The sequence below is a fragment of the Podarcis liolepis genome (assembly GCF_965112155.1).
Source record: "Podarcis liolepis genome assembly, chromosome: 8".
NCBI lineage: Eukaryota > Metazoa > Chordata > Lepidosauria > Squamata > Lacertidae > Podarcis > Podarcis liolepis.
The window spans coordinates 68,964,710-68,992,565 of record NC_139560.1 but is presented as its reverse complement, the minus strand read 5'-3'; the positions used below and the strand labels follow the sequence as shown (position 1 = coordinate 68,992,565).

The following is a 27,856-nucleotide window of genomic DNA, read 5'->3' as shown; positions in this document are numbered from 1 at the left end:
CACTTAACCTGTTTTTATTTGTGGTTCATCTTCTGTCTTGCTTTCCCTCTTAAGTGTATTATTTCACAAGGGACTCCTCATTAAACTCAGGGAGTTAAGCAAATTAATTTACTGTAAAGACTACACCATTTTGTTCTCTCTTTTTTTATTAACAAACATTAGACACAGCGCTTTCTGCCTTTCCCCCCTATCAAGTTGCAATTCACATGATATTCAGATTTGGGAATATAGTAATAATCCATAGTCTAAAGATGCTTACTTCACTGAATGAAGGCTTGAAATATTTCCCCTCCCATACATAAGAAAGAATAGTAAAGTGCAGGAACTGAATCTTAGCTTGTTTAAAAATATGTATTATTTGCCACTGCAGTCGGTGAAAGCTTCTCAACACCTCTGCACACTTAAATAAGGGCCAAGAGGACTCCTTCTTCAGAGCGCCACTGTCAGTGTTTGCTATGGCAACTAGAAATACTGTTTTAACTTACAGTGTTTTAAATCTATATTTTTAAAACTTAGTTTAAAAGGCTTTTCTGGCTGCAGCAGTAAACTGCAGCTGCAATGCAGGCATTTTCTGACCCAATATGAAAAGAAGGATCTCTATTGGCCTTTTATCAGAGCTCAGGCAGGGGAGACCCAGTCATTGTCCACACACCTCCAGCCATGTCTGGTGGTAAGGAAGATTGGACCAGTGAGCAGTGTTAGAAACTGAGATGCGAAAGCTAGGAGCTAAATGGCACCTTAAACCTTGGTTAGAGGTGTAACAACGGAATGTCTAGGCACACTTTTTGTAGCAAGAATACAAAGTTGAAAATGAATGAACTGCAGCTAAAATGTTATGTTCGTTTTTCACATGGTCTAGTCCAGGGGTTGGCAACCTAAGGCCCATGGGCCACAAGCAGCTCACGGGGGTCGTTTAACCGGCCCACAAGCCACCCCTGAACCGAGCCACCTGCTCGATGAGTCCCCGCGCACTGCACTGAACTGGCACAGTGTGGTGCAGGGACTTGCTTCCATGGTGCTGGAAATCACACCTGCGTAGATGCCAGAAATTGCATCTGCACAGATGCAGATCCCGGGAATTGCAGGCATGCATGCTCACACACACACGCTATCTGTCCCACAGAGGGATCTCCGCTGGAGTGAACCAGCCCAGGTGATGTAAACCTTGCCAACCTCTAGTCTAGTCCTTCCCCTGCCCACCCCCCTGATATTCTTAAGAGGGTCTCTTTTCCAGTCTTCAGAGAGTAGCTGGAAGTGAGGAGGCAGGAAAAGGTCTTCCTTTCCATTCACTTTGCAGTTTTAATTGGAAATCTTAGGTGCAGTACTGCGTCCAGAGCTCAGAAGCTGCTCGCGCTCATGAAATTCCCTGTCACAAACTGTCCCTGGAACAATGGGAGTTTTGAACACTGCCATTGAGAGGCCCTTTTCAGCCCTGGGACACTCAGCTAATGCCCAAACTGCTTTACCTCTGGTCTGGCCCTGCATAGGATCCAGATGATGAGCAATATCAACACAGTAGATATTAGGCTGCTGAGTCAACAACAGACTGTGCTGTCCTTTCTGGGAAAACAAGGTGGATCTTCAAATTCTGCAAGTTAGGTATGACAAGAATAGATGCCGGTGGAGTGTAGCACTGTTGCTTTGAGTTAGCTGTGGATTTATTTTAATTAAATTCTAACCCTTCCTTAAAGGGTTAAAATTGAACATTGTGGCTGTTGAGGTCCTTCCCTGACCCCCACCCCACCCCACCCCCACTCCATCTCTTGCTGGTTTTAATGGAACAGAACAAACTGCCAAGCTATTTGAAGAAGACCGAATGAGTGTTCAAATGACAACTGAGCATGTTTTCCTCCTCAATCTTTTCATCTTTTGTTTCAGAAGTTCTTTTATGCTATTATATTAACACGTCAAATAGGTCAAGGTGCATCCTGTACTGGAATGAAAAGGGGGGGTTAAAATAGTCTTTGTTTGAACAACAACAGAAGCAGCAACAACACAGCACAGATTCAAGGACAAATGCAAGCAGAGAAATAAATCCTTTTGGTGACCCCCACAAGCTAAAGTTGCAAACATCCTTGACAAGAGGCATACATATTGTTTTTGTTTTTAATCCTTCTGGGGGTTTACTCTAAATTATTGACTTGATGTTTAAAATGGAATGTGTTAAGGGGGGAAAGAGATTTATAACAGAAGAACCACCCTTTTGTGTGCAAAGTTGCCGTTCACATAGATACCTGAATGATTTTTAATTACTTCAACTTGAGGGTGAGGAGAAGCTGCGTCCTACCACACACCTTCTTGACCCTTGACCCTCAATTCGGAGGGAATGGCCAAGTGGATCCAGGGATTAGTTGATGCCTCACTTTAGGAGAAAGTGCATCAGCTGTCCTTGAAAGAGGAGGTGGTGCGTTCTCTTCTTAAGATGACTTCCCTGGGCCGGGAAGAAGCGTTGTTCTTGTCATGCTACGGCCCATGGCAGCCATTATGTGTTGGCACCCACAACACTTTTATCGAGATATAAGTACTGTCGCCTCATGTTTACCCCCCCCTTAAAAAAAAGCACTAGAATGACAGTGGTACCTCAGGTTACATACACTTCAGGTTACATATGCTTCAGGTTACAGACTCCACTAACCCAGAAATAGTGCTTCAGGTTAAGAACTTTGCTTCAGGATGAGAACAGAAATTGTGCTCTGGCGGTGCGGCAGCAGCAGGAGGCCCCATTAGCTAAAGTGGTGCTTCAGGTTAAGAACAGTTTCAGGTTAAGAACAGTCCTCCGGAACGAATTAACTACTTAACCCGAGGTACCACTGTATTGGATACTATTGTCCAATCACTAGTGCAAGATGCTTAAGAAGGTGGTTGTGGAGCCACTTCAAGCATGCTCAGATGAATGTCCATTTAAATCCAGCTTCCATCCAGTTTTGGGAGCAGAAACAGCATTGGCTGTCCTGACTAATGACCATTCCATTGTCAGGAGAGGGACAGGGAGAATGTTTTAACTGACCATGGTATTTTCCTGACTGAGTTGGGACTTGGAGGCATTGATTTGCGGTAGTTCTGCTCCTATCTCCAGGGATGGAGCCAGAGAGTAGCATTGGGTGACCTTTGTTCAGCCCTGTGGGAGCTGTCCAACACGGTCCCACAGGGTTTGATCTGGTAGCCCAAGCTATTGGTCACCTGCACGAAGCCTCTGGTATCAGCCATCAGGGGATTTGGAGAGAAATGTCATTAGTACCCTGATGGAACTGAGCCCTGTTCCTTTGATACCAAGAGGGCCTGGAGATGTCTCTACTGTCTAGGGGTGGTAATTGACTGGATGTAGGGCAATACATTAAGGTTAAATCCAGTCAAAACAGAGGTGTTGTGGGTGGGCCATCCCCATGTCCTGGAATTGGGAGAACATCCAGTTCTTGACAGAGCTCCCAGGAGCAGGTGCCTGGTTTTCGGGTGCTGCTGGAACCATCTTTGTCACTTGAGGTTCAGGTGGCCTCAGTGAGTAGGACTACCTATGCCTGGCTTTGTCAGGAATGCCAACTATAGCCATTTCTGGGAAAGGATTAGAATAGCTATGGTTATTCATGCTCCTTCAGTGTGGCCAGTTTGGTATAGTGGTTAAGAGAGGTAGATTCGTAATCTGGGGAACCGGGTTCGCATCTCCGCTCCTCCGCATACAGCTGCTGGGTGACCTTGGGCTAGTCACACTTCTCTGAAGTCTCTCAGCCCCACTCACCTCACAGAGTGTTTGTTGTGGGGGAGGAAGGGAAAGGAGAATGCTAGCCATTTTGAGAGTCCTTCGGTTAGTGATAAAGCAGGATATCAAATCCAAACTCTTCTTCTTCTTCTCCAAGTTGGACTAATGTAATGCCCTCTTTGTGGAGTACTGTAATGCCCTTTTGAAGAGAGACTGTAAATATAAACTAATGCAAAATGCAGAAGTCAGGGTGCCAGTAGGGTCATCAGGCTGCAAACATATTGCTCCTATTTTTAAAAAAGCTGTACTAGTTGTTGATTGTTCTCCAGGCCTAATTGAAGCTGCTTTCTTTGGTATCTAAAGCCCTTAATGGCCTGGGACTCAAATATCTGCAGTCTTCCATACTGGCCTGCCTGTGTCTTAAGATCAGTGAATGAAAGCCAGCTTGGTGGTCCCTACATAGGATGAAGTATGGATGCCTAGAGAAGGGCCTTTTCAGTGGTGGCTCTTCATATGTGGAACTCCCTCCCTACTGAGGCACATCTGCCCTCACCTCTGTGTAATTTTAGGCAGTTTGGTTTAATCAGATCTTTTTTAAGCAAGTGTTTGGAGGATAACCCCAACTGGACACATTGTTTAGTTTGCTGCTGCTGCCACTAGTTGCTGTGTTGCGTATTTAGAAGTTGTGTTATTTTATGGATTTTATGCTCTGTTTTTCTCTTGTTTGATTTGGCTATAAACTGCCCGTGGCTTCTGCAAAAAGGCAGCACGGTATATCAATTAATCAGTCTTTATTACAGTCAAAGAGCGGGCAGCAGTACAGTACATAAATCTAAATAAATAGATAAATACAATACAAAAATCAACTGTGTATAGCCACATGCACACATATTACTGTTAGAATTCCTGCTCCATGATTGCAGTCATGGGGTTGTTGTCTATCACATGACTGTATATGTTTTGACTCCACAGAGTGAGAAGTGACGGAGACAGGATGTTTGTGTTACTGTGTTCCGTGAAGTCGGACTATTGTCCTTTGTTCTTTCTCTTTGCTGTCTGATGCTAGAGAGAGAGGGAGCCATGTTGAAGTGCTCCATGTGTGTTTATCTGTAAATAAAGTAGATTAGCCAAAATGCTGAGTTGCTGAGGTCTGTTACGCAACTGTGCATCCCTAAGTGTGCTGGTGTCTGTTGGCATTGGTCGCTGTGATGTTCGGGCTGAAGAAAGCTTTTGAAGCTCCTGAACAATCGACCAGGAGGGAGAGAACATGCCAGTTGGGCATGTGTCTCTGCCAGGGTCCTACTCAAGTGTAGGACAAGCTCCTGACAATTACTACAATTTCCATATATATATTCATCACTTTAGGATCGTATGTCAGACACACATCCCAGTAAGGACCCTGTTGCTCCCACAGCCTTTGGTGAGGGTGGGGCTTCTCTTGCTCACCAACCATATGAGGGTTTCCAACCTTTCTCCATATCCTAAGTGTTAGGATCACCCTCTCAACTTGCATTAACTCTCTCGGCAGATAGTTGGGGTTGGGAGAGAAGTGTCCTTTCAGATACAGCACACTTCTTGCTTTGCATGATTACAAAAAACAAAACAAAAAAAGCAATACAGTGCATGATCTTTGAGACTCTCACTTTTTAATGAAATTCACTGTGTCATATAGCACAGAATGGTGTTATGCAAACACAAGAGAGATGCAAACGTTGTGTTCCGTGCAGTGTCCCCCATGAGAAAAACATGCATTTGGGGAAAAGACCATTAAACAGAAAAGAAAAGAAAATGATTTTAATAATATAAGTAAGTGCCTTTTTATATTTCACAAGTTGGGGTTTTTGAAAATGCAAACCCAGGGGATCTGATAAATAACTATATTGGTATAGGCATGGAGGAGGAATTTAACATTTCTTCCCTTCCTGTGGGCCTAAGAATACTTTTTTTTTTAAGCTGATGTTTGTATTAGGAGGAAATCTTTCCACTGGCGCTGATTGCAAATATCAGCTTCAGAGGAGGGGTTTTCCTCAGAACAACAGCAAGGGAGGAAAGGGTTACTTCTTCATGCCTGCAATGATCCTGGTTATCACTCACACAAAGACACCGACACTCACCCCTCAATGTTATTTGCATTTTTGAAAGCCTGCATGTTAAATGCAAGGATTCAACTACCAGCTTTTGACCTCCCTCCCCTCCCCTCATGTGCTGTTCTGGGAATTCTCCTGACCATCATTCCTGATTCCATTGTGCAAGTGGAAGTCCTTGCACTGGTCTTCTGCCAACAGGGCTCATTAAATGAATCCTGCCGTTTATGTCACATCTAGTTTGGCCTTTACTTGGTTCTGTGCACAGGTCACCTAGACAACAAATGAAAAGCTACATTTAAGGTCACATCTGGTTTGCCCCAATGACAGGCTAGGTTTGCTTGCTTCCAGAATGGAGGTTTGCCCTTTTTTAAAATGGATGCTAGCAAAAACAAGGCGGCCAGACCTTAGCAAGCAGGGCTAATAATATAGTCAAGCTTCATCACAATGTGCTACGTTCTCTTTTTAAAACAGTATCCTTAAAAACAACAACAGCAGCAACTTGCCATTTGGCTAGCTGGAAATAGATTTTGATGGGACAGGATTGAGAAGAACAATGCAGTAAACAAACTCACTGAGATGTTCTAGCCAGCAAAGAGTGGTTAAGCATGATTTACGTTGAGAGAGATTCAGCCTCGGAAATGGATTCCCCATTATTTGCCCCTTTGCTTAAAATTTTTATTTCTGTTGCAGCTTCATTCTGACCAGGATAAAGGAGACTCTACACTTAAATACATCCTTTCAGGAGATGGAGCCGGAGACCTCTTCATTATCAATGAGAAGACTGGAGATATACAGGCCACAAGGAGACTGGACAGGGAAGAGAAGCCTGTCTACATTCTCCGTGCTCAAGCTATCAACAAAAATACTGGAAAGCCAGTGGAGCCAGAGTCAGAGTTCATCATTAAGATCCATGACATCAACGACAACGAGCCACTGTTTACAAAGGACACTTACAATGCCAGCGTCCCAGAAATGTCTGATGTAGGTAGGTGTCATATCAGTCTATTATTATAACTATTGCTATTAGTATTAACATTATCAGTGGTTCAGCACTTTTATACCAGGAAAGTCTCAGGGCAGCATATAGGAAAAAGGAAAAGAAATTGCACGCAGTTAAAACAATTAAAAAACCAAGAAACAGCAAGCAAGAACGTAATCATATACGCTTCTCGAAACCCCACTACACCCTAACGACATTGGCCTGATCACTGTTACATTAACCAACAAAAGTACAGTAACCAGAGAAAATTAAGACTCAAATGCCTGAGAGAAGAGGAAAGTTCTCATCTGGGATTTTTGTTTGTTTCCTTTTGAGCATAAAGGAGGGAGGGAGAACCACTAAAAATATCCTTTCTCTTGTTGAGTGCCCCCCCCCCCGGGGACTTCCAGCCCCAGAGCACTTGGAGGAGGACCTGCAATGATGACGTCAGGGTCTGTGTAGGCTCACAAGGGAGGAGATAATTCCATGTGGCACTGGGCTCCTGAGGTGTGTAAGCCTTTACAGTGGACTCAAAGGTAATGTAACTTTCGGGTTGCAAACATGGCAAACCTGGAAGTGCATACTTCCGGGTTTCACCACATGAACAGAAGTGCTCTGTGCGCCATGTACATGCGCAGAAGCACTTTATCGCGCTGTGCATGTGTGCAGAAGCGGCGTCTCATGTTGACCTTTTGGGGTACGTACAGACCCCCAGAATGAATTAAGTTCATATCCGGAAGGTCTACTGTATATATAAAACCAACACTTTGAATTGTGCCCAACAATGCAGAGATCAGTTTTCACCTACTGCTCAAGGGACAAATCCAGACTTGTGAATTCTGCACTAAAGTATGGTCAGGTATAGTCTATTTCTAGTCCATGCCTGTTAAGCATATGTTCATTCAGAGGTCCATTTCTGCATTAGGCTATGGGTTCTATTTTCAATCCACCAAAGCACTGCATTTCAATATGTATCTTGCTATAATGTTATCTCCATGTACACATTTCTAAGTGTATTTTATCCTAAAATGTGCCTATTAATGCCTTTTGGTATCGGTATTGCAAAACTTGGAGGTGTGTGATATCCAAAGGATGATTATGTTCTAATCAGCACATTTATCTGTGAGGTGTGGATCAACTAATATCACATTCACAGAAATCCAAACCCCAAAGCATCCCTACCTAGGCTCAATCCATATGACTGCTTCCTCCTTTGTCAAAATGGGCACACACCTATTTATTCTATATTCCTGATAGACCATGTGAATTACGCCATCACTGGTATGGAAAGTGTGAGAAAGGAGAGATAACGGGTAAAAACAAGTGATAATTTGCCAAGTGATAACTAGTGCAACCATGTGAGAAACTGGTTGGTTGTTATATCTCTCCTAAGTGGTGCAAGGGTGGCCAATCCATAGCCCATGGGCAGCCTTGCCAAAGGTTTTTTTGTGCTCCCCAAGACTCCTTCCCAAATTTGCCTTAAAAAAAAAAGCATTTGACTGTTCTTGTTGGAAGTGTGCTGTGATGCATAAGGTTTTTGTGATCCCTCTAAAAAAATCATCTTTTAAAAAATGCTTTAATGAAATTTAATAATGAATGGTAAATGTTGTAGAACAGCTGGAGGACTATTCTTTGGGTAGGCAGCTCTCCTCACGCCCACTTTTGTGCTTTGGAGATATCCACTGTGACAGCGTTAGCCATCCCTGATATGTAGTGAAAAGGATTGTTCCCTGGATGTGTACGCAATCAAAACAATTGGGGAATGAGAAGTCTATCACAAATTGCTACCTCCCCTCTTGCATGCATGCCACAGTAAATTGCCAGGTTCAATATCTACCAAGTATTCACCCCATTTACAGATATACACTTCTGGCCTAGGTTGGCAGGAGCAGGGACCGAGCAATGGGAGCTCACTCCGTGGCTGGGATTCGAACCGCCGACCTTCTGATCGGAAAGCCCTAGGCTCTGTGGTTTAACTCACAGCGGCACCCGTGTCCCTAGCCACCCGTGCCAACCTAGCAGTTCGAAAGCAAATCAAAATGCAAGTAGATAAATAGGTACCACTCTGGCGGGAAGGTAATCAGCATTTCTGTGCACTGCTCTGGTTTGCCAGAAGCGGCTTAGCCATGCTGGCCACATGACCCGGAAGCTGTACACCGGCTCCCTTGGCCAATAAAGCGAGATGAGCACCACAACCCCAGAGTCGGTCACGACTGGACCTAATGGTCAGGGATCCCTTTACCCCTTTACCTTTACCTTTACTTCTGGCCTGAAACATGGATGTGAGAACCGTCCCTCCCTTCCCTAGCTGGCGCCCCGGGGTCAAATTGAATTAGCTGTTTGCCCCATATTGTCCTTGCATAATTGGACATTCCTTTACAAATAGACGCTGTCAACACTCATTGCCAAACCAGGACAGTGATGTGGGAGGAAATGACGCAAGTATTTGCCCCCACCATGATCCCTAGCAGAACCTCCCACCACATCAGACACACTCACCTGCTATTTGCAACGGGAGGACATTTTGATCAGGACCATGCTGGAGGCAGTAGCAGCCACAACTACAGTGAGCTCCTAGCTGCGTTGCCTCTCCCCATCTCCTTCTTGGCAACCAGCAGTGACAACCAGCATTGAGAAGCCAGCTGGGCAATGCCATCCAACAGCACATCTCTCAAGAACACCTGTATCTCTGGTTACTGTAAAAGGTATGCAAAAAAGGTAGCCGCAACAAATGATATTGCATTCAAGAGCAGTCCTTCAAAACTCACTGTGAATCTCAAACACCCACACATCCACCATCGTGAGTCCCATTTCTACCTCTGGAGAAAACTCCTGAAATGGCACCTCTGTTGGAATCTGCAGGTACAGAAGCAAAAGCTGTATAGAAGCAAAAGTGCCAATTTAAAGTGATGTCCTTTGGCAGAACAGCAAATATTTTTCTATTTTTTTTTATCATTGCAGGTACATTTGTCGTGCAAGTCACAGCAACTGATGCCGACGACCCTACGTATGGGAACAGCGCTAGAGTTGTCTACAGCATTCTCCAGGGGCAGCCATATTTTTCCGTCGAGTCTGAGTCAGGTCAGGAGACCTTAATCTGTCATTCTCTGACAACCTCCATAATTTAAAACGACGTGTTAAGTCAAGCTAGGACCTATTTGGTAAATTCTTCAAGGAAATTCTATTTGACTCAGTGCAGACTTCAAGAGGCTCGGTAGAGTGATAGATCTGTAAATATGACACATTATTTTAATATCTTAACCTAACAAAAACAGAACGGAGCCTGGATGGAAAGTCCTTTCCCCCCCCAGTCCATTTAAAACAAACAAATACTGGGAATGTTTAGGATGCCTGCATCAAAAGCAGTGCTCAGCTCAGTCATTGTGGTGTAGTGGTTAAGAGCGGTGGACTCGTAATCTGGTGAACCGGGTTTGATTCCCCGCTCCTCCACATGCAGCTGCTGGGTAACCTTGGGCCAGTCACACTTCTCTGAAGTCTCTCAGCCCCACTCACCTCACAGAGTGTTTGTTGTGGGGGAGGGAGGGAAAGGAGAATGTTAGCCACTTTGAGACTTCTTTGAGGAGTGATAAAGCGGGATATCAAATTCAAACTCCTCCTCTTCTTCTTCTTCTTCTTCATGAATAAAAATGGAGAGTGGACAATCTTTTTGTCTCTCAAGGGCAACCATCCATCAGGGGTAATGTGCTAGAGGCTGCAGGAAAGCAATTGGCAGAGCCATAGACGAAAGTGTTCTGGATTAACTAATCTAGAATAAAGATCACCCTGCTTCAATTTTCGTCATGGAGACTACCATGGCGGGTGGGGGGGGGGTTGTCCATCTGTCAGCAGAAAGGAAAATAAGACTATGAAGGAGATGAATGCTGCTTAATCACAAGTCCTTCACACACAAAATGGAGGTATTGTTTTTATAACTCTGTGGCTCATACAGGAAACTGACGTGAAAGCCAGCTCAGTTTTGAAGTGGAAGGAGAAAGTGTGGTAGACAGAGAGATGGTGCTGACTTGTGCTTAATAATAATAATAATAAGATCTGAAATCTGGACAGGGAATTTTCTCTCTCTTATTTTATGCAAGCTTTCATTTTTGTACACTTTATAACTACATAGTTAGTAGTAAACTTACTTGTCTGTAATAAAGATTTGTGGGAAGCTGCTCAAGTAGGCTTTGACAAAGCACCCAACAACCAGCTGTTTGTGGGGAGATTTTAAAGTGCTACTCAAAGTCAGTTTGCCCTGGCTGATGTGAAGGCACATCAACCCTGCTTGGTCCAGGTGTTCTGTTTCAACATCTGAAAGGAAGTGGAGGGGGAGCTTGCTTCCATCGGCACCTTGCCCCTGCTACATGCTTTGAAACCTCAATGTTGGGACTTCAAAGCACCCATCTGTTCATGCACCTATTTTAACATATGGTTCCATCTGCATAGTCCCATTGTTCCTTGGCCAGCTGTCAGGGAACTGCCATCGGTTCAGGAGGGAGAGAGGAAAAGCCAAATGGATTACAGAGAGCCTCCAAGGATTGTGGGAAGCAGCTCCTTCTCAGCGGAGGAGAGTAACCATGCCTCCAGTGGAGAGGAGCTGCAGGGCTTGGAGGAGGCGAGGCGGTGCCAGGACACCTTGCCTGGGCAAAGCGGGGAGGAGAGAGGTCCTCCGTTACCCACACGCTCCTTGCGCAGTAAGCTTCCGTGCAGAGAAGGGAGGTGCAGACTGGGCGTCAAGAAATTACTTTGCTGGGGAAAGTTTAAGGACTGCCCACTCACGGATTCTGCCAGGTTGAGAGAGTGGCACTCTGGACAGATAAAGTTTATTTTTGCAGCTAAAGCAAGGCTTTACAGCCAAGCAGGCAGGTATTTGCCTGCTTGCTCTCGAGCAACCACTTGGAATCTTTACAGCCACACTAGAGCATACCAGATTTTTTTTAAGGAGCCCAACTATTATAAACAGATGGGCAGTTTGCAAAGACACCCTACATTTTAGAAAGCCAACTAGAATGACACTGATATTTTACCCCTCTGTTCAACTTCTTTCTTTCCACCCCCCTCCCAATACTGTTTCTACCTCTAAATATATAGAAAGAATGCTTCGGGACTTGCTATTTTCCCCATGGATTTCCTTTCAATTTAATGTTGTAGCACTATGTCTTTAATGAAGGCTTGCTTTCACCCCGTTTGTCAAAATAAAAATTTCAAATAAGAAATGGGTGGAAGAAAACACACGCAAATAAAGATGCAAGAGAAAAAGCAATGGAGGAAAAAAAGTTATGCTCCCTTTTAGCTTCATGAAATGCTTTAGCATGGGGTTAATAGGTTGATGAAAGAACTGCATCAAACAGCAGTATATGCAAATAGCTTGAAGCTCTTTTCCATATTGTGCAAGTCACACAAGCAACAGAACCAGATACAATTTGACAAGGCTATAATTGAGTGCAGCAACTTGACAACACTTAAATATTTACATCGGGGTAAGTGCAACCGTTACTAGCGACTGTTGCCAAGAGGACAGAGTGGAGGTTTAGATTTATTACATATTTTTTTGCAATTGTTCTAGTCAGCTTTTCTGTTCAATGCACACATAGACACAAAACTACAAATAAAACATAACTCGCCTTTAAAATGTGGTGCACTACCCAAACAATTTAAAATAACACTAAGGATCACTTGCCATTCTTGACAGCAGCGGCAGTTGCGACCTGGTCCAGCCGTGGGCAAGCTGGGGAGTGCGGGGTGGGGGTGGACACAAAAGCCTCCCACTCAGTTGGCCAGTATTATAAGCTCCAGCCAGCAGCAGGGAGTGACAGGACTCCCCTACCTCTTTTGAACTTACATTGGCCAATCAGAGACCAGACTGCAAGTAGGAATTTGGAGACGGACCTGGCTAAGCCTGTTTCCACTCGGGTCCCTCCCCAAATCATCAAAGCTGGTTGCACCATCTTCCAGCAGCGCAGTCAGCATCGGACATGCGTGCGGCACTCTGGCACTCTAACTTAAGCTTTTACAGGAAAAGTCAGTGACCTTCAATGGTGTCCTTAATTTTCTCATTCCCAGGCATCATCAAAACAGCTTTGCTGAACATGGATCGAGAAAACCGAGAGCAGTACCAAGTGGTCATCCAGGCAAAAGACATGGGAGGCCAGATGGGCGGATTGTCAGGAACCACCACGGTGAACATCACATTGACGGATGTCAATGACAACCCACCTCGTTTCCCCCAGAGTATGGAAGATTTAATCATTCTGCTTTATCTAGCTCAGTTCTGCAGTCCAGTGATGGGGATGCAAAGATACACAGCGAGCCTGGAATCTTTAAAATTAGAAGAGATGGGTGTTACTTGAGGGGAGGGGGTTATACCTTTTGGTCGCAAATCTGTGAAAGCTTTTGGAAAGCACCCAGCCTCACTACTGTTGACTATTGACAATTATTTCTTGGATTCCTCTTCAGCTCTGTCTATGGTATTGTAATGTCCTATTTCAAAGAGTCAAAAGAAAGTACAGTGGTACCTTGGCTCTCGAACTTAATCTATTCCGGGAGTCCATTCGACTCCTGAAACGGTTCAAAAACCAAGGTGCGGCTTCCGATTGGCTGCAGGAGCTTCCTGCACTCAAGCGGAAGCCACGGCGGACCTTCGGCTTCTGAAAAATATTCACAAACCGGAACACTTACCTCTGGGTTTGCGGCATTCGGGAGCCAATTTGTTCGGGAGCCAAGCTGTTCGAGTACCAAGGTACCACTATACACCAAAATCAATTGAATTAGGGGAATTTAGCCCAGTTCTTACACTGAGTACATTATAGTACATAGCTACTAGTTGTTTTTGGCTACATTCTTTCATTGGTTAAGCAGCCTTTGTGATATTTAGTATGATTCAGTGCTTGTCAGTTTGTCTAATCCTGGGCTCAAAGGCTACTGTTTTGCCAAGTACCATGGAAACCACCAATCATTTCAGAAAACTTCCCTGCTTGGGCAAACCCTGCACATTAGAAATAAGGCTAGGCTACTGACATATGGGATGTGGGTGGCGCTGTGGGTTAAACCACTATGCTGTTTGGATTGCCGATTGAAAGTTCGCAGTTCGAATCCCCGCAACGGGGTGAGCTCCCATTGTTCGGTCCCTGCTCCTTCCAACCTAGCAGTTCGAAAGCACTCAGTGCAAGTAGATAAATAGGTACCGCTCCAAAGGTAAACAGTGTTCCCGTGTGCTGCTCTGGTTTGCCAGAAGTGGCTTAGTCATGCTGGCCACATGACCCAGAAGCTGTCTGCAGATAAACACCTGCTCCCTCGGCCAGTAAAGCGAGATGAGCGCCGCAACCCCAGAGTCATTTGCGACTGGACTTAATTGTCAGTGGTCCCTTTACCTTTACTGACATACTAGCTTTCAACTAGCCACAAGATTTTGATGCATTCTGAAACGGCATTAGCAAAGAGAACTGCACCAAATACTTTTCTCTCCAAGGAAAATAATTCTAGATAAAAAAGTATGCCAGGTTTATATATTTGAAGATGTTGAGGGAGGCATTCCCCCAACTGAAGAATAACTCATAATATAGGGCAAACGTCAGCCTGCGGGTATGGACAGTAGGAAACTTCTGTTGACACGAGTAGGCCATAATTTGAGACTCGGCTCCATGGCCCAAAGAGAATTACACATCTCTGGCCAAGGGCATCTCACATGCTCTGAGACAATGATGCAGAAGCACAATGACCAAAAGGTCCCCGAGACAATATATTTGGGTCATTTGCAGCGCAGCAAGTTAACATGAAGGGCTTTGGCTGTGCGTCGTCTTGTGTCGCTATGTCACATTGCACAATGGTGGTTTGCTGTTTCCTTATTCACTGTATTTGACGTATGGATGCTTTTGGTTTGCCATAATCCATCTGGCGAAAACAGCCCTGCGTGCATTGTGAAGGGAGGACTTGTTGAAATCAGTTCAAGGGGCAGGGAAAGAGAAAAATGCCTTGTAGGGGTTTGTGGTAGAATAAAGCAGACCTGATTTAAACAAGATACAGGGCTTCTTTAAAGCACTTATCCCTGCTAGGTTCCACACAGTTCTCAGCCTGTCAGGCAAGTGAATGGTTTGGCAGGTAGGCCCGTAGGGTTCGATATTCCACAGATAGAGCAACCTGTTGTTACTGTGAGCTATCTGAGGAGCCAAGGTCAGAGTCAGTCACTTCATGGGGCTAGATAAGATACTATTGGCTCCCTGCATCACCTTCTCTGTGCTGAGTTGATAGCTGCAGTTGTTGTTTGACATCCATCTGTCTCGAGAGACAATGGAGTGCACCTCCAGGGGTCAAGTCAAACTGCTGCATTAGCAACACCAAAGCAACCTACCTGGAATGTGTGTATGGAGGTCCCAGACAGCAAGACCCCCTTTCAGCCTTATGGATATGATTGCAGTTCTGTACTCTAATCATGTGTGGGACTGTCATGCAAGCTAGCCATTCCCTTCACCTGCAGGCTGCCGTACAGGTGCAGGGAAATGGATTCCTCTTCCCTACCATCATTTCCCCCCATTTGACGAAGCGCCACGACACCAGCACCTTTAAATCAGCACAAGGAAAGAGGAACCTTGAGCCATAAGGTGTTTACATGACAAAAGCCAGAGGGAAACCGTTCCGGTGTGCAGACTTTGCAGCTGAAGGGTGCATAGGTTAAGTCTGATGCCAGAACAAATAGAATGGTTAAGCACTTGCCTTTTGTATCACTTAGAATCTCCTTTGAATCAGGAATACAACAGGATGGCTCTATGAGAAAGTAGAAAGACCTGCAAGCAACTTGGAGTGGCAGCAACCTAGGAGTCAATTTACCAGTGTGGATGCTGGTAGAGAATAGATGTAGGAAGAAAACCTGCATGTGACTGGAGATTTTGGGGGAAATGCCCCAATAGCTGTGACTGTGATTGTCTGGTACCTACGGGACCGCATCTCCTGGTATGCCCCACGGAGAGCCTCAAGGTCCAGAAATAGCAACACCCTAGTGGCTACCAGCATGAGTTTGACTAAACTGCGGGAGGCAGTGGAAGTCAGAAGTGGTCCCGGGCCCTAAGGAAGTTAGATTAGCTTCAACCAGAGCCAGGGCCTTTTCAACACTGGCTCCAGCCTGGTGGAACGCTCTGCCTCGTGAGACCAGGGCCCCGCAGGATCTGATTTCTTTCCACAGGGCCTGTAAGACAGAGTTGTTCTGCCTGGCCTTTGGCTTGGAGCCAATTTGATTCCCTCCCCCTCTTTCTTTTTCCTTTTCCTTTCTCCTCCTGTGATGAGGCTGCATTTTAATATTTTAATGTTTCAATATTTTGATTGTTGTATTTTAATCTTGTTTTTAAGTTGTATTCATTCAACATGTTTTTATTATTGCTTGTTAGCCGCCCTGAGCCCGGCCTTGGCTGGGGAGGGCAGGGTATAAATAAAAAATTATTATTATTATTATTATTATTATTATTATTATTATTATTATTATTTCCCTGTCTTTATCTCTAGGTGCCTACCAGTTCAAAATCCATGAGTCTGCACCTCTCGATTCACCGGTTGGCAGGATAAAGGCTACTGACGCTGATGTGGGTCAAAATGCAGAGATGGAATACAGCATCATCGAAGGGGACGGCTTAGAAATGTTTGGTGTCGTCACAGATAAGGCGACGCAGGAAGGCATCGTAACAGTGAAAAAGGTGCATGTTCTCAGATGTTTCCTTCTGGCTTTCAGCATGCTTTTGTCACATGCGTTTTGTCTCCCACACATAGTTGTTAACACCCTTGTCAGTGCTCTGCAAAGGGTGGGGAAATAGCTTCAGAGGAAATATTTCACACTTTCGCATGACTGTCCAGATCGGATCAAGTGGCCCTGGGCAGCCCAGGCACACAGGCTGCCCTCCCCCCCCCCTCGACACCTCCCTTCTCAACTCTGACTCATCACAAGCTATAGATCCTGCAGACTTCTTTCAGCCTGTGTCTAGACGCTTCTGAAGCTTAAGTTTGGGTTTGATATCCCGCTTTATCACTACCCGAAGGAGTCTCAAAGCGGCTAACATTCTCCTTTCCCTTTCTCCCCCACAACAAACACTCTGTGAGGTGAGTGGGGCTGAGAGACTTTCAAAGAAGTGTGACTGGCCCAAGGTCACCCAGCAGCTGCATGTGGAGGAGCGGGGAATCAAACCCAGTTCACCAGATTACGAGTCCACCGCTCTTAACCACTACACCATACTGGCTCTTCTTCTTCATGCTGCAGCCCAGTGTTTATCACCACTATGAGATAATGCAAAATATAACTCTATTTAGATGCTAAACATGGTTGGGTGGGCTAGCAAAATGCCGTTCACTTATATGAGAAGAAATAAAGGGGTGCATTCTTTGAGTGTGAGCAGAACCTGCTTCTTGCCCTGTATAGCACCAGCTAATAAGGACCACGTTTGCTCCTGTCTGAGTCAACCCATCCTATGTCTTGTTTCTTGGTCACACTAGAGCATGAGGGATATTGTGACTGGGCATTTGATTAATTATGTGTTGGTTGTGGGCTTTTAAAAAATGGTGCTAATCGTGTTCACTAGATTGATGCTAGTTATATTTGTTGGGTTGATTTCTGTTCTGGACCTGGGATAAAAATGTGAACAGTGGCCATTTCTGTTACCGACAGAATTCTTTGACATCCCTAGGTGCAGCAGATCTGTTATGTTAAATGGCAATCTGGCCTCTTTTACAGACCAGTTCTTTTCTACATGTTACAAGGAGGGGATACATTTTAGAGACGCTGGCTAGGAATCTGCTCCGCTAGCCCCCACAAATTCTCAAAAACTGTGCGGTGTTGCATATGAAACATTTTGAAATTAAACACTCTGAAAAGCTAGGTAAAGTTAATATCACATCTACTGCAAAAGCATATTAGAGCTCTGTGTTCCTATGTATTTCCCCTCTACAATGCAATTAATAATTCTATTCGGGTACATTCTGACTTTCTCTTTTGTTGTGTCTCTGTTTTTTTAAAGAGCAGAGCCTTATTAGATCCTGAGTGGGAACTACTAATATGACACCTTCGTTGTCAGAAAGCATTTCACTAATCTCATTTACGAGCAACTTATCTGGCAAGCTTGATAAGGTTACAGATATCAGCCCGCATCAATTCAAACTTAGCCAACACGAAAAAGACATTGTGTAGAGTCTCAAACACGGACTTTTGCCTGTAGATCTCTGCACAACACCCGTCATTACTTGTTCATACAGAAATGCCTCATAGGACTTGATCCTGATATCACTCAATTTTCTGTTTGTGTCTGGTTCTGAAAAATAATGCTTTGGCCAGGTTTCATACAGTACAGGGGATAAAAAATGAAGAGGCATGGTTTGTCTCCTTTCCACCTAAATTGCTTGTGATGTTTCTTCTGTACCCTCAGGATTTCATGATGTAGTCAAATCTAATTGCAACTACATCACGCACAATTCCCCCCACTTCCTCGAGCAATAGGAAATTCTAGGGGCAGCCTCTGTGGGGCCTGATTACATGTGAGGAGAGAGCACTGGAAGCTTGTGGCATTTTTGCAATATCTGTTTATGCATTGAACATAGCGAGGGGAAGAAAAGCCCCATAGTCAGAAAGAGCCGGCCTATAAAGCAACATCAGTTCCCCCAAAAGCAAACAGCTTCTATTTGAAACTAAGGGTGGGAGAGAAATTCAACTCAGTTTGCATTTAAAGGCAAACTTACCAAATCTGCAGTTCCCAAAACAATATGGAAACCAAACACGGTCATCCATCAAAAGTTGTGCTTTGCTGTGTGCATTGTACAGATATACAGTAGTACCTTGGGTTAAGAACTTAATTCATTCTGGAGGTCTGTTCTTATCCTGAAACTGTTCTTAACCTGAAGCACCACTTGAGCTAATGGGGCCTCCTGCTGCTGCCGCGCCGCCGGAGCACAATTTCTGTTCTCATCCTGAAGCAAAGTTTTTAACCTGAAGCACTATTTCTGGGTTAGCAGAGTCTGTAACCTGAAGCGTATGTAACCTGAAGCGTATGTAACTCGAGGTACCACTGTACATATATAAAAGTGCGCATAAAAATGCACACATTTGTGAAACTAACATACGGAAATATAACGCATTAGGGAAATTTGCTTTGAAAAACGGTGCCTCTTAAGCAAACATGCGTACTGTGAGAAACTCACACGAAAGTGGTGATGAATTTTCATGACAACTTTTTTTTTTTTTTAGAAATCCCAAAGTGATGTTGAAATGTGGGGAATGGAAATTAAGATTGGAAAAATGAGAAACGGGGATAATTGGAAATTGAAGGATACATCCACTCCTACCTGGAGTGTTTCCTTCTTTCCCCCAAGACTCCTTCATCCTCTCAGCTACAAAACTCATATTATTTCCTGCAACAGAGCATCAGGACTGTCTGTGCTGTTAGGCAGAGTGAGGAAGCCATCTAAAAAAACAACAACAACCCTGATTTGGGGGTATAATGAAAGGGCAGCAAATTGTCAGTTGTTTCATTTGTTACTATTGTATTTTTTACTGCCAGGACATGAGAGAAGTACCTGAGGGGTTATTGCCTCAGGTGCCAAAATAACTTCGCCAGGTTTTGTACACTATATACACTGAATGGTGAGGCATAGGTAGGGAAGCAGGGACGCCAGTTGCTGTTCTTCCTGAGGCAGCAAAATATCTTGAGGTAGCCCTGCCAACCACATGGGCTGTGTCCGAGTTCGGTAGACACTGTCAAAGCTCACGAAGAAAAGTCTGGCAGACGTCAAGCGCTATTGAGCAAGCATCTACAGCTAGTTCCAGAAACATCGACTGACCTGTCGGCGCTCATTAACAAGCAATGAAGTAAAACAAATGACGGTTTTCTCTTCCCTTGACACAACACAACAGCATCCTCGCTACGCTCTTTTACCGAACGCCACGCTACATTGGTTTTGACTTCACATAACATAGTTGCATTTCCAGTGAGGAACGGCTTTCAAAACACAACTTCCCCCCAAATTGTGTCCCCTTTTCAGGTAGGGGCTTTGAGGGAAACGAACGTCAGTTCAGAGTGGGTGATTTATTTTCTCATTTGCAAGGAAGTGTGGGAAGGCAACGTCGTTGGGCAAACACATCTGGGAAGTGTCAGAGTAGGAAAGGCAGGAATGTTCCAACAAAAATGAAGTCATTAATGGCTTCTAAAAAGTGCAGGATCGGAGGACAAACCTCTCGTCTCACAGCAGCACATTATCTCTGGACATTAGAAAGATTTCCGAAGTTGCCATTGTATACAGTGGTGCCCCGCAAGACGAACGCCTCGCGAGACGAAAAACTCGCAAGACGAAAGGTTTTTTCGTTTTCGAGTTGCTTCGCAAGATGAATTTCCCTATGGGCTTGCTTCGCAAAACAAAGCTTGCCCCCGCACCCCGGACCTCTTTTGAAGCAAGGGGCGGCGGGGAGAAGATCGCTTCTCCCCGTTGCCAGCCCCGCAATCTCCGGGGACAGAGGGGAAGGCGCGCGCGCGCCTTCCCCTCTGTCCCCGGACCCCTTTTGAACCAAGGGGCGGCAACGGGGAGAAGCAATTCTCCCCGCTGCCCCTTCCCTTGCTTTAAAACAAGTCCGGGGACAGAGGGGAAGGCCCGCGGCGCTTCCCCTCTGTCCCCGGACGGTCTCCATAGGAACACATTGATTGATTTTCAATGCATTCCTATGGAAAACCGTGCTTCGCAAGACGAAAAACTCGCAAGAAGAAAAAACTTGCGGAACGAATTAATTTCGTCTTGCGAGGCACCACTGTATTTTCTTCTTCCTAAGGCATAAATGGGGCAATTGTTTGAAGTGGGAGTGCTTGAATACGGAAACACCTCTGCCCAACTTTGAGCAGTCCCAATTCAAGCAAGCACACTTTCCTTCTGGAGCAGGCCCTTCTTGGAGCTGGGGCTCAAATCCACACCCTGCATTCCTTGGTCTTCTCCAAGAAGCAACAAGAAGTGTTGTCCTTTGAAGAAGAGAAAGAAGGTTGTAGATGGAGGAGGACTCTCTGCTAAAGGTCGATGAGCAACTTCATTGCCCCTTCTGCTCTCCCGCCTTGTGGTTCTTTATATTTACACCAGACACCCTCTCTCCTCTTTAATATAGGGCACATAACCACCCTAACTCTGAGGCCAAAATATACACTTACTCAGGCGTATGTACCGTTGAAAACAGTAGGGCTCCCTTCTGAGCAAACATGCATTGAATTGCAGTGCAAATGTTTGTTTTGAAGTGCATAACGCGCTCATTCCACGCATTTCAGTCTGCCTCTTTGAATGTCAGGTCTCCCAGGAAAGCTGTTATCAGCTTTCTATTTAACATGTGCATTTTCTGCTCCTAGGCTTTGGATTTTGAAAAGAAGAGACAGTTCACTCTGAAAGTGGAGGCAAGCAATCCTCACGTGGACCCCAGATTCCTCTATCTGGGACCCTTCAAAGATGTTACGACTGTCAGAATTGTGGTAGAGGATGTAGACGAACCTCCAGTGTTCAGCAGGCCAGCCTACGTATTTGAAGTGAAGGAAGATGTCCAGATAAACACTGTCATAGGAACCGTGACTGCCCGAGACCCTGACGTTGCAAAGAATCCTATCAAGTAAGCATAGACTTTTTGCATAGAGGTTTTTGTTTTATCTCTGAACTTAGCATGTTTGGGGGGAGGGGTTAATGCCAATATCTTACTACTGTTGAGAATGACATAGTTGGTATAGCTAGGTTTTATTTCAGTTGTTGTTGTTGTTTTTTAAAGTAATAATAATAATAATAATAATAATAATTTATTATTTATACCCCGCCCATCTGGCTGGGTTTCCCCAGCCACTCTGGGCGGCTTCCAAAAGAATATTAAAATACTATGATACATCAAACATTAAAAGCTTCCCTAAACAGGGCTGCCTTCAGATGTCTTCTAAAAGTCTGGTAGTTGTTGTTCTCTTTGACATCTGGTGGGAGGGCGTTCCACAGGGAGGGCGCCACTACCGAGAAGGCCCTCTGCCTGGTTCCCTGTAACTTGGCTTCTTGCAGTGAGGGAACCGCCAGAAGGCCCTCGGTGCTGGACCTCAGTGTCCGGGTAGAACGATGGAGGTGGAGACACTCCTTCAGATATACTGGACCAAGGCCGTTTAGGGCTTTAAAGGTCAGCACCAACACTTTGAATTGTGCTCGGAAACGTACTGGGAGCCAATGTAGGTCTTTCAAGACCAGTGTTATATGGTCTCGGCGGCCGCTCCCAGTCACCAGTCTGGCTGCTGCATTCTGGATTAGTTGTAGTTTCCGGGTCACCTTCAAAGGTAGCCCCACGTAGAGCGCATTGCAGTAGAAGTAACTTTTATTTGGTTTTACAAAATCAATCACACAATTAACACTCTTGAAAAAATTAAAAATAAAACAAGATTCTTTTGGATCTTAGGATTTCCCTCCTCCCCTCCGTAGATTCTTTAAATACATTTGTCAACTGCATATAATAGTTCATCCAAATTACAGTCCTCCATTGTTTATAAGTCTTTGCAAGAGTTATTTAGAGCCTGCCAAAGAGTTCAAGTGTTTACAGTGTTCTTTTAAATGCAATCTGTATTCATCCCAATCTTCTGTTCTTCCTGATTTTCCCTGTCAATCTCGCCATCTCTGCGTAATCTAGCCGTTTCATCTGCCAGTCCGCCTTCATGGGCATCTTGTCATCTTTCCATTTCTGGGTGAGCAGCATCCTTGCAGCTGTAGTAGCATACATGAACAGTCTTTTCGAGTCCTTCCGGTATATCTGCGCCTACAATTCCTAAGAGAAAGGCTTCTGGTCTAGCTAGGTGTTATTTCTGGGTCTGCCCTGTGAGACTTCTTCCAATTCTTTCCTCACAGAATACCTAAGAGCCGCTCCGGGTATTCTTAGCTCCGGGGAAGTGCTGTTCGCAGCTCAGCTCGGCCACAGCAGGCAGGGCTAGCTTCTGCGATGTAGGCAGGCAGGGGGATGTTTCTTCCACCTTTGCCAGCCACACCTGCTTCTGGAGACTCTTTTGCAGGTGGCACAGCCAATTGCGGAGGAGTCTGTGGGCATGGCTCAGGGAGCAGGCCAGGGGGGATTGCTTTGCCTCACAGTCTTCCCTCTGGTCTGCTCCCTGGAAATAAAAGCGTGCCACTCCCGTGCCTCGGCCGCAATTCCCTTCCAGATTTCAGAAGAGAAGGGCACCAGGCTCAGCCGAGAAGGAGGAGAATTTATTTTTTACATGGGCAGTGGTGGAGGCTTGCTGGACCTCTGAAGCAGCTGAAGAAAGTGGAAGAAAGATGAGAGAGAGAGAGAGAGAGAGAGGGAAGGCACCAAGAGCTTCGCTAAATAGGGAGCAGCTGGGGCATGGCTAGATGTGGTGTGGCTTGCTATGGAAGTGCTTTGGTCGCCATTGGAGGGGCAGGGAGGAATGTTCCCTTCAGGACAGTTGGCCAATCTGGAGATACTGCCTGTCTCAAAGCAACTGTCACAACTTGATGGTGGACAAGGTGTTGAGAATGGATCCTTAGACTAAGCGAGCACCACAAAAGCAGGGCAATACAAAGGGAGCTTGGGGGAAGAGCTTCTTGTCCAGACATCCAGCTCAGGGGTTGATGGGCCATAGAACCCCCAAAATGGTGGTTACGGGGGTTGATGCACATCATAGGGCAACCTGTAACCTCGGCTGACCGTGCCAATCGACAAACAGCAGGCGGACAGTTTGCTTTCAGGATATAAATATCATGGCAACCATTAAGGAGATGTTTCCATTATTTTTGTTAGAACGTAAATACAAAAGCAGCTTTTTGGAGCGTTCATTGGCAACTCTTAGCGAGGTGTTATTTGTTTAAAAATCGAACGACGGAAAGCAAGAAGTGAGTGAGGAGTGGCAGCCAGGGAGAGCTTGGCAATGCTTATGTTCTGTTGAAGTAAATGGAGTTGAAGCAGAAGGTTAAGTGTTGAACAAAATGCTGTTGAACACAATGGCACACTTCCAGAGGTACAATTTCCTGTACTCTCGGTCTGGTGCAGAAAGACAGGAAGCCATCAAAGCAGGTACAATACAGGGAGCCAACAAAGTAGATACCTTTGGAATATATATCATTATCATTATTATTATTCTATCTATTACCAACCTTTTACTGGAAGGTCTCAGGGGCCCCCTACCTGCTTTGTGGGGAAAAACCACTTGAGGGTATGTCCGGCCAAATGTGTTGGGCCACTGAGAAGGGAGCGGGTGGCGCTGTGGTCTAAACCACTGAGCCTCTTGGACTTGCTGAACATAAGGTTGGCGGTTCGAATCTGCACGACAGGGCAAGCTCCCATTGTTCTATCCCAGCTTCTGCCAACCAAGCATTTTGAAAGCACATCAGTGCAAGTAGATAAATAGGTACCACTGCAGTGGGAAGGTAAATGGCATTTCTGTGTGCTCTGGCTTCCATCACGCTGTCCCATTGCACCAGAAGCAGTTTAGTCATGCTGGTCACACGACCCGGAAAGCTATCTGTGGGCAAATGCCAACTCCCTCAGTAAAGTGAGATGAACACCACACTCCATGGTCGCCTTTCATTGCACTTAACAGTCCAGGGGTCCTTTACCTTTTTTACACTGAGATGGTCCAATGATTGTCCTGGAGGGCATGAACTCCCAAGCCAGCCCATTTGAGGCAGCCTCAGCATATTGGAAGTTCCCCAACACCACCATGAAAGCGTTCTCTAAAACCACATCCTATATTACCTTCGCTTCACCAATAATCCCTCTAGTGCAGACACAGGATGGATTGTTCCCCTCGAGACAATCTCAACTCCCCTTCCCACCCCAAACGTCAAAGGTGCTACGCCAAGTACCAGGCCTCAGCTCATCTGCTCAGGTCCCAGTTATGCACACAGGTACTATTTTTTGGGTGTGGGGGGGGCGGAGGGAGGTCCCATCACACTGTGAACCAAACTGCAGTGGTACCTCTGGTTAAGAACTTAATTCGTTCCAGAGGTCCGTTCTTAACCTGAAACTGTTCTTAACCTGAAGCACCACTTTAGCTAATGGGGCCTCCTGCTGTCGCCGCGCGGCCAGAACACAATTTCTGTTCCCATCCTGAAGCAAAGTTCTTAACCCGAGGTACTATTTTTGGGTTAGCGGAGACTGTAACCTGAAGCGTCTGTAACCTGAAGCACCTGTACCTCGAGGTACCACTGTATACTGATCTCACAGCCTACATCAGCAGTGACGACAGGTGAGAACAGACTGGAAGGCCAGATCAGGCTTTGGCAAACACAAATGTGTTCCTGGCAAGTGCCTGCTTTCCCCACTCATCCATTCGCTTAGGTATGCCCTACACCAGGGCTCCTCAACCTGTTGCCCTGCAGATGATTGGGGCTAGAGCTCCCACAAGCACCATGTTTCCTGAGGCTGATGGGAGCTGTAGTCCAAGACATCATCTGGGCACCTGAAGTGAAGGGCATGAGGGAGGAGTTGGTAATGCAGGTGAGCTGTGCATAAGCAAGCTGCCAGCTAGCTCTGCTGAGGCTCTTTTTATTAGCACAATATGCAAAACCAGTCAGATGCATTTTGGACTGTGCCCTTTACATCTTCCAATCACGTGATCGTGGGGTGGTACAAAGTTATTTTGGCACCTGTTTCCACCGCGTCACTTTCCCCTTGAACAATGTATGACGAAGGAGACAAAGGTCACAGACAGGGCACGGCAGACCACTGAGAAAGCCAAAGGTTAGATAGAGGGCATGATGTTCAGACAGCTGTGGCTTGTCTGCAGGTGGAAGTATGCTCCACACCCAGTGGTCATTCCTTCAGCACCAAGCCCTGTTCTGTCTTGGTGTGGCTAGAAACCTCACTCCGTTTTTGTTGTGTCCATACTCCTTTGTTCCTTTGTTGCCTCTGAGCTGTTCTTCCTGCATCCGTGGTATGTACACTCAGGTTGCTTTCTCGCCTTGTGAAGGTGCTCTCCAACACCTCTCCCTCCATCTTTCTACTCAGTCATGGGTGGGAGCTGATAGAAGAAAGATACAGGAGAGAGGCAGGCAATGGGGAACTTTCAAAATGAGGCCAGGGAGCGTGTGCTTGGTTGGAGATGCGCAGCAACAGAAAGCGTCAAAGGTAGCCTCTCTGGACATGCCCCTGGAACCTAAATGCTGTGCAGGAGTAGAGAGAAAGTGAGCAGAACCGTGCTACCACCCAAACTGCTTGCCTATGTGATCCTGAAAGGCTTTTCTTGTGCCCCCTCTCCTAGCATCTTCCAAGATCCGCAAGCCTAGATTAGGGCTGCCTCGTCTTGACAGTGATTTCCCCCACACACACCATCATGAGTGTAAATGCTAACTCTAACTTTCCCTCGCAGCTTGGGGGAGGATGCAATTAGACCGTTATATGTTCTACTTGTCACTTACTTGTCAGGTTCCCCTGACAGTTAGAAATAAAACCTTCAGACACTTGATGTTACATTGAAAACCCTCAATTTTTTCCACTTGACTGTAGCTTTAAAAAGAAAAACCTTAGCACAGAGCACTGTCAGCTTGAAAGCCCTTTGATCTCCCATTAAAGAATGCTTCATAATGTCATTATGAAGATGCTTAGCATGTGTGTGAGAGGAAATTCACACATGCATTCCTCAGTGGCCCACAAATTTTCTTGGCTTGCAGTTGCATTAAATACAGGGACGCTGCATTGAAGAAAGCAATTAGGGGAAGATCTCCGAGGAGCAGATTTTGTAAAAAGTCTGCCTTTGGCACTAGCAGATTGAGTGACACTTACATTTGTCAATAGAGTAACATTTTAGTCACTGATTCCCCTCGCCTGCCTGGATGCTGAGTGACATTCCAGATGAATAAATGCATTCAGATGTACAACTATCACAATATTAGAGCTGACAGTTTTCAGTCTTGACTCCAACGAGGCTCTAGTCCCACTAAGACCTCATGGAGACTGTGGCCCAAGAGGCGCTGGCACATACCTGCAACCGCTGTCTCCACACCATCCTCCCTCCCTCCAACGTTTGCCATACAGAAGATCTGCCATCTCCCATGTCAACCAGGCATTGCAAAGGAGCTGAGATTAGTCACAATCATCCCTGCCTACGCCTGAACAAACTTGGATATGCCAACACTTCAACCAAATGCTGCAACTGTTTCACTTAACAGCCACTTGATGTGCATACAGTAGCAGGGGGTTGTGTTTACCTGCAGAAAACTTTGCTTGTTGATCTCTGCACGTCAATAAAGCATCAGAACAGACCATACTGTTTTCATCCGGTTGGTTTGCAACCATCCTTATCTGTCAGGCTACACAGAAAGGGACCGTCGCCTTGTCTGCCGCTGCGAGGAATCAAAAAGGGATTTGGCAAAGAGAGTGGATGGGCTGAGTGTGGCTCTGAGAGAATTCCAGGACAACAAGGACCCCTGTCCGGCAAATTCAAAATACTGCAGCGTATATAACAAAACAGTTGATCCAGCTCGGGTAGCCTGTTAACACGTCATCTAATCTAAGGTAGTACTTTTGTCTTTGAGAGCAGTTCATTTTTTTTATATATATAATTTTTTTATTGGTTTTACAACATTTTTTTTAAACAATACAAACAAATAAAAAGACATACAAACATGTATAATTTCGTAACCTTTTTTCATATCCCTCACTTCTCGGACTCCCCCATACCTCCCCTTTCTGCATCCCAATTTCCAAAATTATTTCAGCAGCTTCTAAATAATTTTATCAAATATATGTCCTCTTAGTCCTTTCTTCAACTTAATCTTATGTCGCTGTAACCCCCTTTTCTTTCTCAACACCTCGACATTTTAGCATTCATCAATTTTATAATAGTTCTTAAGATAGATTTTAAATTTCTTCCAATCCTCTTCCGCCGTCTCTTTCCCCTGATCACGGATTCTGCCAGTCATCTCAGCCAGTGTCATGTAGTCCATCACTTTCATCTGCCATTCTTCCAAGGTGGGTAGATCTTGTGTCTTCCAATACTTTGCGATAAGTATTCTTGCTGCTGTCGTAGCATACATAAAGAAAGTTCTATCTTTCTTTAACACCAATTGGCTGACAATGCCCAAGAGAAAGGCCTCTGGTTTCTTAGGGAAGGTACATTTAAGTACTTTTTTCATTTCATT

General features: G+C 45.3%; 1 protein-coding gene across 1 annotated transcript in view; it reads left to right on the top strand.

Annotated features, from left to right (window-relative positions):
- Positions 1 to 27,856, top strand: part of CDH6 (cadherin 6) — a 166,355-nt gene that overhangs the window by 114,885 nt on the left and 23,614 nt on the right. The window contains exons 3-7 of the mRNA XM_083519280.1: positions 6,472 to 6,766; positions 9,722 to 9,841; positions 12,821 to 12,988; positions 16,250 to 16,437; positions 21,100 to 21,353. Of these exons, the coding sequence (XP_083375406.1) occupies positions 6,472 to 6,766; positions 9,722 to 9,841; positions 12,821 to 12,988; positions 16,250 to 16,437; positions 21,100 to 21,353 (1,025 nt within the window). The remainder of the gene's footprint in view (positions 1 to 6,471; positions 6,767 to 9,721; positions 9,842 to 12,820; positions 12,989 to 16,249; positions 16,438 to 21,099; positions 21,354 to 27,856) is intronic.